Below are 19711 nucleotides of genomic sequence, written 5' to 3'. Positions count from 1 at the left end.
AGTCGGTACGGGTAATGCCCTGGCCCATGAGACCATAAATTGATCTGGTCCATTAGTACCTGCAGTTTTGTTGAAAGATATGCCACTCTTTGCTTAAGGTCTCTCAAACTATGAAAAGAAAACTGGTCTTAAAGCTGTGAATGATAAAGAATACAGGAATTTGTTCTTGTTTACTTTATGGAATATGTGAATATTTTATGGAATGATGCATGATGAAGGATGAGGAAGGATGATTCTTTTCAGTGTTCTTCAACGACCTGCCATTAAATCTAGATCATTAGTCTCTTTGACTGTCTTTATGACTTTTTCAAAGGTTAGAGTATCTATAAGACATATTTCAATTCAAATTGAAAACACAAAATGAAAGGAAAAAAGGAAGGAATATTCTAAATGAAACGGTACTTGTGAATGAGGAATAAATTCTGAAAAGTAAATCTAGTTTTGACTACAGTATAGGTGATGATTGTAATGAAACCTAACATATATACACTGCTTAATATGTATATTATTTAAGTTTTTCATTAGCCCTATGGTCTCCTGATCTATTTTTTGCAGAGAAATATCTTTTTCACCACTGTGAAATACATTAATCATATCTGGAACTCTGTTTATATTAATAGTGTTGTCTTACAGAGAATTCTTGTTAGTTAAAGAAATGATTCCAGTAGCAATTAGTATAAAATTTGCATATTGTACTACAGTGCTAAAGACAATAGGACACTCTATGGTTACTTAAGGTTACAGTAGCTGGATGGGTTCTACCAAAGGAATATATAGTTGTAGAAAATTGTTATGCTTGATATCTCAGCAGAATCTGGAAGAAGTATCTCTTAGCACACAACCAAAGAAGAGATTGCTTTTAATTCTCCTAAAATTTTGATGAAAACCCAATGTCTAAGGGAACACAAATCCTGATTTTCGAGCGATAGATACTAAATTATAACTTCCTTAGGTCTAATGCCTTAACGCCATTTGCAAAGTTTTCAATGTCAAGTGGTGAGATGTATTTAGCTACTGTAACCTCCCAAGAATGTCTTCAAATAAATTTTCAGATACATTTTAGCTGTAGCCTTAATAAATAGTCTTTTACTATAAAATGAAATTGGAACTGAATGGTAGAAGAGTGTAAGAAGGAGAAATTCTAAAGCAGACTTGTAAATAGTTATAAATATATTTGTTTCTTCTTGGTGGGAGTAATAAATGTGGGCTGAAATGTACAAACTGTGTCTTGTTTGCTTTATAAACATCTTTTAATTTACAGCTATGAAGTATTAGGCCTACTGCCTACACAAAGTATTTGGCTGACATTTGGTGTACTACCAAGGAACCCTTATTGTACCCTCAATTAAAGCCTTATGGATGCAGTTTTCCCCCTATAAAGTCTTACTGACCATTACTATACCCCCAACAAAGCCAGCTGTTAAACTGAGCAATGCTGTCCCCCCAAGAGTTCATTTAGTTATTGTCGCTGCTCTCTTCTCCCTATTTCACCCCATTGGCCCTGAACTAACCCTTAAAGGCTTCTTATGAGCTTGGTAGAGGACATCTTTGTACCAGGATAAATGAGGCTACCAATCCAGACAGTCTTCTTAGCATTAATCTTTTTTGAGGGGACATCTATTCAGAGCTGCTCAAGTGTGGTGCTTTGTAAAGGCTTTAAAAGAAATCGACAAGATTATGCTCAATCTGGAGTGTCTGTTTTGGAAAAGTTCAAAGATGGCCAGAGGAATTGTTTTGTATGTAGCAGCAAGTCAGGCAACGATATAACCTTGCAATGTGATTCAATTCCTCCAAATGCATTAATTGGATAACTAAATCTGTAATTGTGATAGACAAAGAATTTGTTCTCACATGATGTGTGCAGTATGAAGTTGTGAACACTGTATTTGGTCAGAGTGAAACTCCACAAGGTCTAATGCTGGAACAGTTCTCAATGATCCAGTGCAATGGTGAAACCACCTTTCACTGCTTCACCAATGCTTTAAAGTTCATCCTTGCTGAAATAACATCGAAAGTTGACCAGCTGTATTAATGAACCCCCCCCCGCCCCGCTTCCCCCGCAAAGAAAAAGAAAACAGCAAACACATACTCAACTAATAAACATTCCACCTTTATCATATTTATTTATAACTTCCTGTATAATAACATACAAACAATACCAGAAAAAGAATAACAGAATGCCTATCAAAGTAGAAATTCAAAGAAATCCTCCAAACATATTATAGCTAAATGAATATACATTAACTAATTAGAAAGATAACTTCCTTGCTCAACCAGGGAGGTGTCATGTATGTAGAAAAACAAATTGTAGTGCTGTGTGAGTTTTGCCTTTGGTATTGTGATTAACTATCTTGGTATTCCTTGCAGTCATTGATAAATGGTCATGTGATGGTCATGTGATTAAATGAGATTGATCACATTGTCGTCTCCTTACAGCTTAAAGGGTGTGAAGACTCGCACACAAAGAAACGTCTCATGCCCTTAATCTGACCTAGTTTCGAATGAGGTGTAACAGAAGTGTTAGACACCACCATCGATCCCAGAAAATACACACACAGCTTGCTACCGTCGGTAAATAGACACTAGTGTACAGTCAATACCTACAACACAGTGTACATAGCAGCAATGGACATCTGTTGTCTAGATAAAAGATATTAGGTATCGTGTTTCATTACTGTCTGCATTTTGTAGCAACAAGAAGAAAACTTCACTTGCAAGCAACAGAAAGTTAACTTTTTCAGAGCCCGGCACGCGGTTTGGGGCGAGTCTTCAATGCCTTTAATTAAGGCTGCTTTGAGCAGGGAGTTGTTCCATAACAACTTCCTGCTATTAGTCCCACACATCCCACATACAACTTGTGTGGTCAACTGGGTTACAACAATATTGTTTGAAATTAAATTCCCTCACAAGTTTCTAGAATCCTGCAGTGATTGAGATATCTCTCCTCCATCTTCAGAGCCCTCTACATTTTCTAAAAATTTGTAGGAAGTTGTTAAAAGTGAAAGGAGAAACTGAAGAAGTTTTCCTTGCCTCATAAATAGCAGTGATATACAAGACTGCAGGAAGTTAGATAACCTTCAACATTTGAGTTGTACAAAAAAAGCACCAGTTGACAATTTTTATGCCAGTAGGCATTAAGAACATTTCCATGTGGTAAGTCGGTTCACGATTGTCAGTCGAAGAATCTGCTTGATTTCCATCCCTAACATTAGCCCTGTATTACTACTTTTTATCAGCAAATATCATTGGACTGCTTTCAAAAGTCTGTAATGTAACTGATGTCACTTAACTCATGAGAACACCAGTGAGGACTTGATTTCAGCCAGTAGATTTTTTTCAACGACTTTGCATTTTTTAACAAGTGGTTAAAATTGTGAGATTCTAGGCCTGACATCTATGTTGACCATCTGCAACATTGAACTGATCTATCACAAGAACAGAAGTGGAAGCCTCAAACCCTATATATTTCATATCTTCCCGTTGCTATAGGCTACAGCTCTGCAAGCTGCATTAACGTCTCCTCCCAGGCTGTAGAAACTTTTGAGTTCGGCCACTGGCCTCACTTGTGGTTTAAACTATAGATTAAATACTCAACTGTAGCTTGTTATAACTAATAAAAATATCAAAAATATCACATTGTGTTCTCTGTCATGACATCCAGTAAAACAAATTTAAAAAAAAGTCAAAAGTTTTCAAAAATATCTAACATTTGTAATTTTGACATTTCTAACTCTAGAAATGACTTTTGTAAAATTTTTGTGATATTCCAATACATCTGTGGACACCCTGTTTGAATAATTTATGCATATTAGTCATGTTTGTGCTCGGGCAGTACTTGTCTTCATTTTATTCCAAACACTTCTGAAATCGACTGGCATCTTGAATCGTTCTGTGTGTCATCAGTGGCAGGTTCAAACACCCACCCGAACACCCACCCGAACATCATCATGTTGTTTCATCTCAGGAAACTCTTTTATGCTCATCTCGTCTCTTTGGAACACAGTGTGAGAACATGTTACCTGTGAGTGAAAAAAAAGCAGGAAAATTATGGCTTTTAATTATGGAAAACTGGCAGTAGACAAAACTACAGGATACCAACTTAAAAGAGTAAGATTTAGCTTTCAAAAACAATTTTGACGAAGTAACATATACATTCTTGCATGGTTAGGTACAGTTTTAACGCAAACAACCACGATTATGTAATCTAAAGAAATGCAACTTGAAAAAATTGGCAGAGTGAGCGACAAAGTTGCAACAGATGTACATGTCTTAAAAGCCTTGGAAAGTCTAATGAAAATTAAACTGAAATAAAGAAAAGTTTTGACTGAAAGGAAAAACTTGTGTTTGCATAAAACCCGGACACTGCAGTATACATGATGCTAATCAAACATTCCAAATACCTAACAATCCAAGAATGAATCAATACAGACGCTAATAAAGAAAACAGATAGTTTGGGGGAAATTTGCTATGAAAACATCATAAACTTGGCATATGGTTTCCTATGGAATAAGTATGGATTTAACTTGGCAAAGTCAGTTTCCTCTAAACAGTGACCTGAATTATTACAAACAGCTGTCTGGAGACCGAGAGTGACAGAATTGTGATATCCTTACTCTCAAAGCAGCCATTTTGAGATCGATAGGCAATTTGAACCGAAAATTATTATTTCAATTTAGATAAGACTGCAACTGATCAAAATAACACTTCTGCCTTAAATTCCCTTCATCATCAAATTAGAGCTAACGAGCATGTCATTAATTATTTCATTTGTTTCTGAACATTTCATCACCAAGACAGTTTCCAGTATTCACCAAGAGGAAAGTGCAAACTGGAAATGGTTAATGGTTACCTCATCATTTAAAATAAGTCTTGACTTATTGTTCTAATATATTTAATTATTATAATCATAATATTTTTAATAATATAAATAAACTACAGTGCTTTGGGATTTTAGTATTGAAAAACCAAACATGACAAAAAAAAAATGGAAATCAACAAAACAAAAAAAGCTAAGCACTTATAATTCCTTCATTCAGTCAAAACTTGGCAGCAATTTCAATCAGGCTCATTGAGCATTCTACAAAACAACATTACAATTTATCTACAGATGACAAACAATTCACAAAATAGATATTAAAACATAACTTTATAAGAATACATTTCATTCTCCACTATTTACTGGCCAAGAATATTTTCTGTAGGTCTATTAATTAAGCACATGCAAACTGCAAATTAGGTCATTTAAACTTTGAAAGTTTTGCAGTGTGATATTGGTCATCTCTACAGTTTCTGAAAAGACTTACATAGATGGATAATGTTTGTTTATTGAAAATCTCATTTGTTTCCCAAACTACTGTAATAGGCACTTTTGTGTTGCTTGCAATAACACATATGGGGGTTATGATGAGCAACATTAGTAATTAATTCACATGCTTAATAACTCCACAGAGTGGGCCAAGGCTTAACTGTATTAAACACCATACATTTAGCCATAACTGGTTTGTCAGATGAAGTTGAAATCTTGATATGATAAAGGGTGCTTTGATGCAGAATTTTGAGAATGGGGTCTAAGAGTAAGGGCCATGTAGAAGTTTGTTACGATTAAGAGTTTTTAGATGCAAAATGACACTCTACTTTGCAAATTGGTACATTTTGCAACTTTGAAGTAAATTTAATGTTTAAGTATTTTGCAGCTGTGTTGGGTAGTCTATTATCGACCATATTAGTGGTGGGCCATATACCCCACCTACAGTACCCTCTTCCTGTTTGAGGACCGTTGTGTAAGCAGTTTACACATTGTAGCAGGATTACCTATGAGACTCTCAGATATTGCTTTCTTTCAATAAGCTAGAATTTACAAATTGCAATTTATACACAACTTTGAAGTTCAAAAACAAAATACTCCTGTTTCGATTAGAAAGCTATTACATAACCAGGTTTGTGACCATCGACGGATACGTTACTTTTAAAGATTGAAATGGAGGAATATCCCAACTCACTCAGGTAGGTGAATTCTTGTTGATTGGTCTAAGGGTGTTTACGACCAGATACCTTGAAAACAAGATATTCAGGACTCGAAACCAAACAAACTGACTCCAATGGGCTTTCATCGCTCTCTAAGTGGAAAGAGCGTGAGAGAAAACAAAACATCAGTCGCATGAGAATGGTCTTTGTTATTACAGGAAATAAAAGATAACAACAAGATAACATCAGTTTGTTGAATTTAAAGGGGAAAGAAAAAGAGAAAAATAAGGAAATAAGGCAAATTCAATCCACGTAAACTTTTGAGAGAACAAATATGGATTTTGCAAATTGTTTAGTTACTGTGTAATACACTTAATACTTTGAAAATGTATATTATCTGGTCTGAAAGAAATGACCAAGCCTTAGCTAACAACATGTTTAGGGGCTAGGGCTTAGGGGCTACATGGATTAGGTCTATGGCTTAGGGGATAAATGGTGCAGATCTGAGGTTTTAGGGCTTTGGGTGTAAGTGTTTTAGTGCTATGGTTAACGGTTTACGGTGAGCATGTTTAGTGTTTAAAGTAGAACAATAATGATGATAAAGCATTGCTTGTACTGTACTACACTGTATTGCAATATACTGTACTGTACTGTACTGTACTACACTGTATTGCACTGTACTGTACTGACTGTACTACACTGTATTGCACTATACTGTACTGTACTGACTGTACTGTACTACACTGTATTGCACTGTATTGCACTGTACTGTACTACACTGTATTGCACTATACTGTACTGTACTACACTGTATTGCACTATACTGTACTGTACTGTACTACACTGTATTGCACTATACTGTACTGTACTGACTGTACTGTACTACACTGTATTGCACTGTACTGTACTGCACTGTATTGCACTGTACTGTACTGACTGTATTGTACTACACTGTATTGCACTGTACTGTACTACACTGTATTGCACTATACTGTACTGTACTACACTGTATTGCACTGTACTGTACTACACTGTATTGCACTGTACTGTACTGTATTGCACTGTACTGTACTGTACTGCACTGTATTGCACTGTACTGTACTACACTGTATTGCACTATACTGTACTGTACTGACTGTACTACACTGTATTGCACTGTACTGTACTACACTGTATTGCACTATACTGTACTGTACTGACTGTACTGTACTACACTGTATTGCATTGTACTGTACTGCACTGTATTGCACTGTACTGTACTGCACTGACTGTACTGTACTGCGATAAAGTCAGTATTGACATGTAACAAATTGAAATGTAGCACCGTACCTAGCTGGAAAAGGACAATAACCTTTTGAACTTAAACAAAAACGTCAAAGAGGAAGAGAGGAGATTAGCATCACTGTGGGAGACATTATTCAATGGTCTTTTAATTCAAGCTCAAGTGCAAAACATTGTGTCAGTACCCTATTACTGACAGTATCGCACACACATTGCCAGAATCACACTGCTGTAAATTTGCGCTAGCAAGACTGATCTTGAAGCCGAAACCAAGAGGCTAGCATGTAAACAAACGTGATGGGGCTACATTGTAGTGAGCACTATGTTAGCATTAGACTGACCACTTGTATGTGTTGAAATGCTGGATTTATCTCACGCTCAATATGACTTTTCTTTGGATTTATTGATTTATGAATCAAGGAATGTTTATTTCTGACTCTTCTTGTGAATAAAGGGTTTGTGCATTGTAATTTTTAAACTGTAGTTTACATTCGGGATCATTATTACTATAATTATTTTATTATTATAATTTTTACTATTATTATTATTGTGCCAGTTTGAGATGTAAGTGTACACGTTCATACTGCATACTATATCTTGCCTGCCAACTGTGTAATCTTGTGAATTACCATGACCATTGCTTTTGGTCAGTTTGCAAAACAGCTATTTCGATATCGGGAAACATTCCACAGAAAATAGCCTTCCTTGCCCAGATCAATAGATTCATAAAGGGATCAGTATATTATCATTACTGTTTTAGAAGCGACTTTTATCGTTGCATATTCCATTAGGATTTTGCTTGCTTGCTGGGTGAATGAAATACAAGACCTTGCGGTCATCAAATCGTTGCAAAATGCCATACAACTTTTACATACATTATAAGACCATAGAGAAACACAATGACATTAAATTGTCTATTGAGATCAAGAACACTGCATCCTAAATAAAACTAAAATAACAGTTATGCAGTCATGAAAATCACATACAGCTCCATACCGAGCAGTACACTACAATCTGAAGGTCATCATAGTGATGTTATTCATTGACCTGAGTGATGTTCAAGGTCGTTGAATTGTTTGCAAATTTGTAAACATTCGTATCAATTACAGAGACGAAAAATCGTTGTTTTAATCCCCCTTTTTTACAACTTCCCGGTGTGCTATTTGAGCAATTACAAGACGTATGTTGTTGTTAAAATGTAAACTACACTCTGTGTAAAAACTTTGAGTTTTTGTTTTCTGTCTTATTGTTTTACTTTAAGGTCAGGGTTTCAGGGCTAAGATGATAAGAACAAGGGTTTGGGGGTATGGAATTAATGGTATGGTTAAGGGCTATGGGTCTTAGGTTATGTGTGTAGTAACATATTGTAAAGTCTCAACTAAATTTGTTTTCTTATTTTTTACTTTTCTTCAACAATTTCTGTCCTTAGAATGCAGAATATTCTTCTGTTTTGATACTTTCATCATATATACTTCTCAGGTTGGTTTGTGAAACTGGATCACAGCATTGATTTCGGCTTAGCTAATTGTTAGAAACTTTGTAGCAGTTTACCTCAGCCACTATATGTACTATACTTCTGGTCACAAGCAGCATCAATATTTATCCTAAGATAAACCTTTGTCTGCAAGTCAGGAATATGATCTGTGGACCCCTTAAAACCATTCAATCATCCTGCTCAGTCAGAGAGTAAAACTGTGCTTATTTCCTGTTCATACCTGAGCCGTCCAAACTTCCATCGGTGATGACAAAATAACCCTACTACCTCTCAATGCGGCCGACATCAGACTGAATGGAAGGTCGAGGAAGGTTATGTAATGCCTGAAGAGAGACACTGTCTCCAGAGACGAAACTCTCATACCTGAGAAGAAAACAAAGATGACGGAAGATGAAGTCAGGGATATGAAATACAAGTAAAAATTACTAGACCTCCCAGAAACCTTCCTTTATCTTAGCCTGTACCTCCTTTTTACCCTCCCCACTGCTTCTGATGAAATTTCATGACTCTAAAATGTGGAGCCCAATCATGTAATCAGAACAGTTATCAAATCTGCCTACATACCTCCCTCTTCTTCACACACACGCACACATATATGCATCCATATCACAAAATCTCTACATAGTCCCTTTAATCCTCAGACTTAGCTGAACCTTTAAATTTTTACGAACCTTTAGGTAGATGATGACCAACTACAAGGTGTCTGTGAGAAAAGATACAAAGGAGTTAAACAAGGTGTCTGTGAGATAAAAGATAATAACTTAACAAATTATAACTATGTTTAAAACATAAAAAACTGTATTCTTTCTTCCTAATGTTTGGCTTGTAATTATTGCAAGAAATACATACATACATACATGCATACATAAAATACATACATACATACACACACACACACATACATACATATAATACTCTTATTTTGCGAGCAATTCATGTTTTTGTTGCTGAACAGTCTCTGGTTCACATCTTCATTCACTTAGTCTAGTTTAAATTGCTCACAAGTTCTTTATAGGACTAGAAATAGTGGAATGCATGAATCTCAATTGATATGCTGGAGGCATTTTAAGATAAAATCAAACGGATGGCAACTAATTACTGAATAAAATACACACTGCTTTAACAACAGAAATATAACAAAACAAACTTGTTAAACAAAGTAAAATGTTTTAAAAATAAAACCAAATTACATTGCAAACTTGTACTGTACAAGTTAAATGTATATTTTGGATAATACTCCATTATTTCAATAAAAGTTGTCATTGCTTGTTTGGAAAGATTGAATAATCTTTCCCTCTAATCAAAGTGACATTGATTTGTCTTGTGCTCTTGGCATGCTTTTGCATTTGACAGCAGCAGTACTATGCTATATACAGCATCACTTCCTATCACTTGCCTACAACGTTACAGATAGAAAGTCAAACACCATTTCACTATGAAACTGTAGCAGAGTACAGTGCATAACAGGATGTAAGCAATCAGTATTACATATCTCATATCATATTGAGGGTCAGAAACAGGAAGCGTTACGAGAAACCGGGTCCATATGAAGTCTCATATCTTCATAAAAGCAAACAGTAATAAGAGATCCATACACCAAATATTCATAAAATTAAATCTACTGTCTATATTAGTCTTCTGATGGTCTGTATGACAAAGTACCATGCCAAGTTAAAGCATCATATATTCCAAAAATAAAATAAATTCAAATAAATTTACCGCCAGAAGTTCCTTTCCAATGCGCTAGAATTTTGTTTGTTTTAATATGCAGTAACTTGCAGCAATAATGTAATACAAATGCTTTAGACGGTCTCTTGTTTTTAACAACGAATCCCCAACCTTTTGGTTGGGGATGATAGCAGAGCTAGAGGTTTTGTATGTATGCTCTTCACATACCATGGCAGGCATTGCACCAATCACATTTCATGACATATCCCTTATGTATGGGACAAGATACAACACTTTACACACACAATGTTAATGATGATGCTTTGTTTCTTACCTTGCACCTCGGTAAACAGAAATGTGATTCTTGTGGCCTGACGCACCGAAGCAATCAAAGGTTATAATCTATTTGAGGTAAAAAGAGTGTCGTGCATATTAAATGTATAATGTTATGAATTGGTACATGGCAGACCATTAACAGCCTTTCAAAGTTTACGTACAGTAAAATTCAAACTTTAAGAAAACTCTTCTTGTTGCTTTATTTGAATGTTGTATGACTCGACAAGCTTATATCCCACATTGTTAAAGGATTTTTTTTTTATAATGATCACAAGTTTAAAAATCACCATATAAAGTTAGTTTTAATCTTGCTAAAGAAGAAAGCACACCCAACCATCTCCATAAGCACTGGCAAAGGCATCAGGGGATTACCCCAGGGGGTTCCAAGGGGAAGCCCCTGGTCAAGGGTGAAGGGGTTAAAGGGCCCCCTTAGATTATTTCAGTATTTTAGCACTCATTTTAGTGATATGAAAGCTATGAACATGCACATAACATAACTCTATAAAACAGAAATGAGAAATGAAAAACTGCCGCTCACCCAGCTAAAATTTCCAGTTACTAGCTGACTCAATGATAAGAAGCAGTTAAGGCATGTGTAAGATCAAGCCTACAGTGTAGGGCCCATTGATATAACCACTGACCTATTTCATTCAAATTGACCTATATCCATATCGCAAATTTCCAAAAGGGCATTGAAAAATCTTTACTAGTGCCTAGTGTTATAGAAAACGCACATTTGCATACGGTTCATTGCACGAAACACTCGGTGAGCCGTACTGCACAGTTCATCCTATGTTTATTTTACACAGTATTCCAGCAAAACTTTCTGCGCAGTTTGTGCAAGTTGTGTTTGTAAAGTAGACTAAAGATAGTCGATGATAAATTTAATACATTACTGAACAGATTTAAATGCATGAAAAGAGAGGTTTTATTGTTTGTGACATAGTTATTTTTAATTTTTTTTGTGACCATTTTATATTACTATTATTATTTTTTTTTTCCATAACGACTTCTCGAGCGCTGGCGTGAACATTACCTATGAGCCTCTGTCACAGAGATACTTAAACTCCTCAAGAGATATGTTACAGTTTGAAAGTTCTTTCACACACAAGGATGAAGGCTTGAGCACATCTTAATGTCGTCACCGGGTCACATTCTCTTGAATGTTTAAATGTTTTATTACATATTATTTCTATTTTCTTTCTGTACTAGAGATTAATTTTACAAATGCGCCTGCAGTCTAAAATAACTACCTTAACTTCTTAGCCTTTATATATAACCTAATAAATTTCACTGCTATCAGTGCCAACAACATTTACATTCACCTTGAAAATGTGAAAAATCAAACAAAAGGGATTTCAGCTTTCTTTTCCTCTGTGCCTCTGTCACATGTGTCACTCACTCGCAAAATGGCAGCCTCTGACACAACTCTTAGTTACTGTACCGATCTCCCAAAGGAGCAAGGATTTCCTTATACAAATTGGGGGTGAGTGGGATGGGTGTGGTGAAGGGAAAGGGTGGGGGTCATTACAAAGATCTCTAACATGTAAGCTGGTGATAATGGTTTTTGTTCCAGTTTAACACTGTAAATAGTGAACATCGTGCAGAAATAAATAAAAAAAGAAGTCATATTAAATATGACAGTTAGTGATACCTGATTAATTTTCTTATTCTTCACCACTTTAAGTATTTCTTTGGCAACCAGATTAACATCCCAGAAAGCTGCAGGATTGTCTTGTAGGTCACTGTGAAAGAAACAGAGAATTGAATAATCAAAGAGAACTTTAACCAGAATTTTATGGAAACAAAAGGGTGAAAAATACTGTAGATAAACTTCAAGACAGTTCTCTATATTACGATGGCCCACTAGGGCCATAGTGAGAAAAAATTGTCCAGTAAAAAAAAAAAAATTGACAAGTGAAAAAAAAAAAATTCCAACAAAACAATTAATCTGTCGTAACAGATTATATAATTTGTCGTAACAGATTATTTAAACAATTGTAACAGGTTTTTTAATCTGTCGTAACAGACTATTTAATCTGTCGTAACAGACTATTTAATCTGTTGTAACAGATTATTTAATCTGTCGTAACAGATTATTTAATCTGTCGCAACAGATTAGTCTACGGCAGGCAATGAACGACGAAAAAAAACACACAAGTATTCAAGTGTAAAGAATATATTTATCCAAACCCAAGCCTGGGCACAAGCAGGGTATGAAGGGGGAACTCCATCACAATAACGCTGAACAATACCACAGAGAGGCGTTAACTGCCACAACACAGTGCACGTGCAACATATACAGTAGCGCATGATATATTCCACTTACCGAACAGTCATTGAAGTTAGTACGTATGTGTGCATAGCCAGTTCTTAAAATTTGGCGGTGCCAATAGTGCCACATATGGATTTATACAGTTCCACGTCATTATGTGGCGGGAACTTATTAACATATAAGGTTCACAAAATTTTGTACTGCATTTTGGTCGGTTTTGGCATTCCACACTCTTTGCTTGATGTGTGTAGCCAACATAAACAGACTACCATAGTCGTTTCCTCATAGTTACAGGAATACAGGATAAATCGACCGAAAAATTCATTTGCTTGCAATCTGAACTAACTGACATTTCGCTAATAGAAGAAGTAATATGGCACGTCAAAGTCTCCGTACAATGGCATTCCATCTATGTGTGATTAATCTGTTACGACAGATTAAATAATCTGTTACGACAGATTAAATAATCTGTTACGACAGATTAATTCTTTGGTTGGAATTTTCTTTTTCTTTCACTTATCAATTTTTCACTTGATTTTTTTTTTTTTTACTTGACAATTTTTTTTCTCACTATGGCCCTTATGGGCCATCGTACTATATAGAAATGGTCCAACAAGGATTCCTTGGACATTTGTCATGTTTATTCCAAAATCCATCTGATAAAGAATTGATTTAAAGTCAACATTCTCTCTCTCCCCCTGCCCCCGCCCCCCCCTACAATGCAATGGAACAGTTGCAGGTGAATTTCAAGGTACATTGTGAGAAGCAGGGGGGGGGAGGGGGGAGGGTAATAGCAAAGGTTAATTATCAACATACCTGCAAGGCTTGCGAGTTCTACATTAGTTTAGTTTAGTGAAAAGAAAGGATCAGGAGGGACAATCAAGTACATATTATGTAGAACAGTGGAAAATACCATCAGACTTACCAATGATCAACAATTTTCACATCTTTCCAGTGAATGCCAAAAACCTCGCAACTTTGGAAAAGCTCTTTTCGTCTTCTGTCACCTTCTCCATAAAAATTGCCTGTAGAAATGCAAACATAGCTATGTATGATGCACAGAAGAGACATACATCATATCCCAGAGTCAATTTCTTAGTGAAAATGGGATTGGCATAAAACTGGGCTTAAAGCCAAACGTAGGCCTAAGTAAGGCTATGGCGGCCAAATGTTCTGTCACAATTTTTCATTTAAGGATACTGTTTGAAAATCAGTCAATGGATTAACAATAATACTTTGGAATCCAGCATAACCTATGTGGCTCAGTGATCTACTACAGTGTTTCTCAATATGCATGGTATTGCATATTGCCTAACAATATGAACATAAATTTTTAGAGAACATGTGTTTTAATCAAATTAATGAATATTTTAACCAATTCTCTCTTTATTCGAAATTTCAATCTGCATACCGAAGAAACCATAGCACAGAAACCGCGTTGCTTCGTGTAAGAAATGACATTCTAGTTTCAATGGACAATCATAAAGAGTGTATTTTAGTCCTACTCGATCTTACCGCCGCATTCGATACAATTGACCACGATATTTTACTGCAGCGTGTGGAGCATCGGTTTGGCATAAATGGTATTGCTTTAAAGTGGTTCGATTCATATCTTCGAGGACGTACTCAACGTGTCTGTATTGACAATTGTTATTCGGACGATGAACCATTATTTTGCGGTGTACCACAGGGAAGCGGTCTTGGGCCGATTCTTTTTACCTTGTATACATCCCCACTCGAAGACATTATTTTAGCCAATGATATTGACTTTATGCTTTTTGCCGATGATACACAACTGTATTTTTTGTGTAAACATCTGACTGGAAATTCATACCTGAAAAATGCATAGATGATATTCGTGAGTGGATGGCAGCAAATCGACTTGTACTCAATGATAGCAAAACAGAAGTAATTCATTTTCACAGTAAGTTCCGAAAAGTTCAAGCAGACATATCTAGTTTCAGAGTTGGTGTTACTCATATTAAACCCATTTCCGTTGTCAGAAATTTAGGAGTGCAATTTGATGAATTCAGTTCTATGTCAAGTCATGTTTCAAAAATTTGTCAGTCAGCATCATACTCATTGTATCGTATTGGGAAAATTCGTAAGCTCTTAGATCGCACAAGCACAGAAAGATTAATTCATGCATTTGTTACATCCCACCTTGATTATTGTAATAGTTTATTATATGGAATTGAGCAACAGCAACTGGCACGTCTTCAATTGATTCAAAACTCGGCAGCACGCATGGTTACACGGGGCAGGAGGCACGAACACATCACACCCATATTGATTGACCTTCATTGGTTACCTGTCTCCGCAAGGATCGAATTTAAGTCTCTAGTCATAACTTACAATATTATAAATGGCACTGCCCCTCACTATCTTGGCTCTCTGATCAGTCGTCAGGCTCTTCCAGAGCCCATGCAGATTGCAAATCGCACACGACAGAGGAACAGACATTCTATGGAGATACGACTTGAGCCTGGCAGATTCGCCCAAAAAAGCTTTGGCGCACGATCCTTTGCCTATTTTGCACCTGATCTATGGAATGCACTCCCCAATGACATCAGGGCAGCTCCATCATTAAATGTTTTTAAGGCACACCTTAAAACTCACCTTTTTCGAAAGTATTATTTTTAAACCTCCAGTCATATTGATTGTGTTACCATCTTGCCATGTTTTGATTGTTTTATATTGAAATTTATTTTCTATTTTTGTTTTGATAGTCTTATTGTTGCTATTTCTTCGGCTGTAATAGTTTAGTACTTTAGTTTTATTGTATGCTGTCATATTTTATTGCTTTTGTCTTTAATTTCTGAATTTTATTGTTTTTTATTAATTATTGTTAGTTATTTATTTCTGTAATTCTTAGGATGCAATATTTTTTAGATTGTATTATTTTTAAGCTGTAATACTTTTTAAGTTGTATTTTTTATGCGTTTCTGTGAAGCTGCTTTGAGATCATTCTTTTGATGTAAAGCGCTATATAAGAATAAATTATTATATTATTATTATATTAACAATAGCTTAAGGCCTGGTCTAACACTACAGTCTAGGCTAGAGTTAGGCCTAACTTAGGCTAGGACGGTCTACTTTTAATCTTTATGACCAACTTGTGTTGAAACTTTTCAAACTAGCTTGACATGTAGGAATATTGCTAGAGGTTACCTTCTGATAAACACAGCAAGCTAACACGGCAGTTAGCTTTGTTATAACCTGCATTCAGTAAGGATGGTCCAAAAAACATGCATTCATCGTCAGGATGTGCAATGACAAACAAAATATTTATCTGGTGTGGAACGAAATTTTTCTTATGTTTGGCACCGTTTAGTTTTGATTTCTTTCTTCTAACCACGAGTTTAGGGTGAAGATACGCGGCTCTCCTCCTTAAAAGCAATGACAAAATGTAAATTAAGAAGCACACAGACATGTATATGACGACAAGAGACAAAGAATTCTGGTAAGCAACCATACTTAGGCTAGTTGAGATAGGCAAGAACACGTTATATTGTGCTGAGTTTTGCTGACTAGAGTACTAGAGTGTTGTTTATGTTTGGATTTCGCGCAACTGTAACTGCAACAGTCCTCACATAACTAAAAGAAATACCTATCCAAAATTAAGAACCTCAGATGCTGTTGTGTACCTAATTAATCGTTGACTTACACACCAAGTTCGTCACATTCAAGGGCCGCTAAAGCATAGATAGATATTTCCTGCTGGCATTTCCTATCCAGGACATGATAGCCGAGAGCTGGGCATGGTATGGCACTTGAAAATCTCCATATCATGACCATTTGGAGCTTGATCAAGAAAAGTATAAACTAGCATACTGAACCCCAAACCTTCCGTCTACTTGCTCGGGGTAATATCCACATTTAACAAAAGAATATCTCAACTGCTTTACATCACTTTCAACAGGCGCGTAGCCAAGGGGGGGGGGGGGGGCGAAGGGGGTGTAATGTTTCTGACTTGGGTGGACATATCAAAGAAGAACATAACAAGTCTCTGACTTCAACGTATATATATTTACAATGAATAACATAAATATAACGAGCACGGATACTTTTTAAGAAAAAGTCACCCAGGAAAGAACCTGGGCACGAAAACCAAACTACCAAACGACTGATCCGCTCTCAGCCCCAGTCCCCTTGCATCGGGACTGTGACTGTGTGATCATCGTCAGGTGTGTATCACCATTCCCGAAGGGAACAGATACTACACATGATCTTAGCCAAAAGGCCGAGAAGCGAGCACGGATACACAACTTAGAGACAGACAGTAGGAAAGTGAAGTGGAGGCAAACGCCTCGTGTACTGATTATATTGTAATATTGTGACGAGGCCGCTTCCTCCGATAGTGATAGTATATCGGGACTCGCGATAGAAAGGTACTGGGATATCTTGATGCCGTATTTATGCTTCTTCAGGAGATGTCAGAACGGGCGAAAACAATGAGTTCACAGAAAAACAATTTGACAAGATCGGATTTGATTAATGATTCGGTATAATTTCTTCTCTGTCGATTCTCTTTACAAATAAAACTAAATTATAATGATTTGACTTGACTCCGTCAATTAAACAATTAGAAAGAGTGATGAAATGGTGACGAAGCAACGAACTGATCACGGAGCGCTGACGGAGTGATAAATTTCTGACCTCCTTTTTCTTTTAAACCTTACTTCCATAAAAATCTCACTGCGCATAATCAGTAGACAGCCAATAAACTGACCATCCTGTATTAACCTAACGATATAAAAATAAGTGCGCTGGCACTGATCTGCCCTGATTGGTTGGGAGTTTGGAAGTCCATCCCCTTTCTTATGGAAACTTCCATACCACGTGAGAGAACCTTCTCGAATGTTCCACAGACATAATGGAATCTATTTTGGGAAAAAGCCCTGTACCAAGATTCAATAAGATAGTTAAAAACTTCTCGTGGGAAAACTGAATCCATGACCTAGATAAATACATAAGAGGCCCGTAAGGTGTCTCGATGGAGTGTTTCGGTAACATCAAAGAGATGGTATCACTATTTCATAACATCCCCCTCAATCTTTTTAAAATTTTTGGATACTCCAAAATTTTAACATCATACTGCTTTAACTTATCATTATCTCAAGAAGGCAGAGTACTGTAAGCACATTCACTAATATTGATTGACTTCAATAAATGGTTTTCATATATCTCAAAGGTTAACATCTTGAAAATGATCATACGGTGTATACACAGACACTATTTCCTTGAAATTGAAGTGTACCTCTTCAATATTGATGACATCATATGATGTAATCTAAAAAAAATATCATTAAGGTATCTTAAAGTTACATGACACAGCAAAATATGCAGTATCTCTTTGAAAATACATTTATGCATTTCATACATCAATAATACATTTATATCAAAAGTGAAATCATGCCGTGAATTGGGGTGAGATCAGAGAATAACTAGACTTAGTTATCTTTTAACTGAATAGAACAGCTTAGCGTTCCATAAAAAATTCGTACATTAAAAAAGAACTTTAAAATATTACAAACTCATTTAAAAAACTCCTCTTTAACGAAGGCAAAGTTTCAAAACCTTGTGAATCATATACATTCACCTCAAGAAAATCAAGAAAATGTGACTCGATAGCATGGTGACCCTAGGTATGCACTCCGAAATGATCTAGTAAAGTACCAAAGTACTAGATATTCGATACCATAAAAGAGACCCCATAGACTATGACATCAACAAATCTTTCTTCAAATTAACATAATACTTAACATCTTGTCTTTTCAACTTCTTGATGAAATTTACTTTTGCATGAATAATTGAGGAAAAGAAAATATATACATAAGTTCCTCAAAAGATCTATACTTTCATTTGCTTCGATAACTGTTGCTGTAAGCAAAAGTTGCACATCACCAATGCTGTCTCTGAATAGCCTTCAATATAACATCAATGATGCAATGTAAATATCCTTAAAAATTTCTCAATATATGAAAACCCATGTTGCTAATATTCCGGATATGTTCTAATTGCCGGGTAAACGTTTGAACGAATTCATAAGGAGAAATAAGGTATACTCATTACACATTTGTTATAAAAGATGAAACTAGGTCACTTGGTGATGTTTTTAACAATAAAGCTTATATTGTTACACCATACAGTACAATGACTTCCACTTAATAGGTATGCAGGTAATTGCCATAACGCATTCCATTCATACAATCGTGGGTAAAACACCTGTTCATCTGAACTTAAAGCAATATGCAGTTATACATTCTAACCATATAATGTTTGCAACATCCTGCCTGGACTGCCTGTAATGTTCAATCCCTTTTCATGGAGAAAATTCATTATTTCCTCTGTGTTGGAATATTTTCCTACATTCCACCAAAAATCATGACTCTTAAAGCCTGATGGAAAACATGGTGTCTGATAGGTGACCAGAACCTGTAATTCACCCAATTTGTATCGAGCACGTTGGACTTTCATGTCTCCTTGTGGAGCATTTGCAAAAACTTTCTTTTGCCTTAATATGCTATCTCTCATGGAAGGATATGGAATTGCTAATCCTTCATTATGTGCTCTATTCTCTAGAAAGGATGCAACATTCATTGGCTTAGTGGTCACAAGACACATGATGTGATCTGAAGTTACCCCTGGCAAAATGTTACCAAACTCATCATGAAACTCAATATGTGCA

At 35.9% G+C, this 19711-nt stretch overlaps 1 protein-coding gene and 1 pseudogene across 2 annotated transcripts; both read right to left on the bottom strand.

Moving 5' to 3' along the window:
* Positions 1-1038: 1038 nt before the first annotated feature.
* On the bottom strand, positions 1039-16932 carry LOC139980612 (N-acetylglucosaminyl-phosphatidylinositol de-N-acetylase-like). Of its 2 annotated transcripts, none has more exons than XM_071992376.1 (8): positions 16692-16932; positions 13946-14045; positions 12400-12490; positions 10744-10811; positions 9413-9444; positions 8962-9104; positions 6001-6117; positions 1039-4019 (listed from the first exon to the last, which is right to left on the bottom strand). In XM_071992376.1, exons 1-7 carry the CDS (start codon positions 16816-16818, stop codon positions 6001-6003), a joined length of 678 nt encoding a protein of 225 aa, XP_071848477.1. In that variant the 5' UTR covers positions 16819-16932; the 3' UTR covers positions 1039-4019. The 2 variants fall into 2 exon arrangements, with proteins under 2 accessions (XP_071848477.1, XP_071848476.1); XM_071992375.1 differs by lacking the exon at positions 16692-16932 and adding an exon at positions 16192-16562.
* A 122-nt stretch (positions 16933-17054) lies between these two features.
* Positions 17055-17275, bottom strand: LOC139981709 (U2 spliceosomal RNA; annotated as a pseudogene).
* Positions 17276-19711: the final 2436 nt, after the last annotated feature.

Source organism: Apostichopus japonicus, chromosome 15 (assembly GCF_037975245.1).
Source record: "Apostichopus japonicus isolate 1M-3 chromosome 15, ASM3797524v1, whole genome shotgun sequence".
Taxonomy (NCBI): domain Eukaryota; kingdom Metazoa; phylum Echinodermata; class Holothuroidea; order Aspidochirotida; family Stichopodidae; genus Apostichopus; species Apostichopus japonicus.
This window is presented reverse-complemented; position numbering and strand designations above follow the sequence as displayed.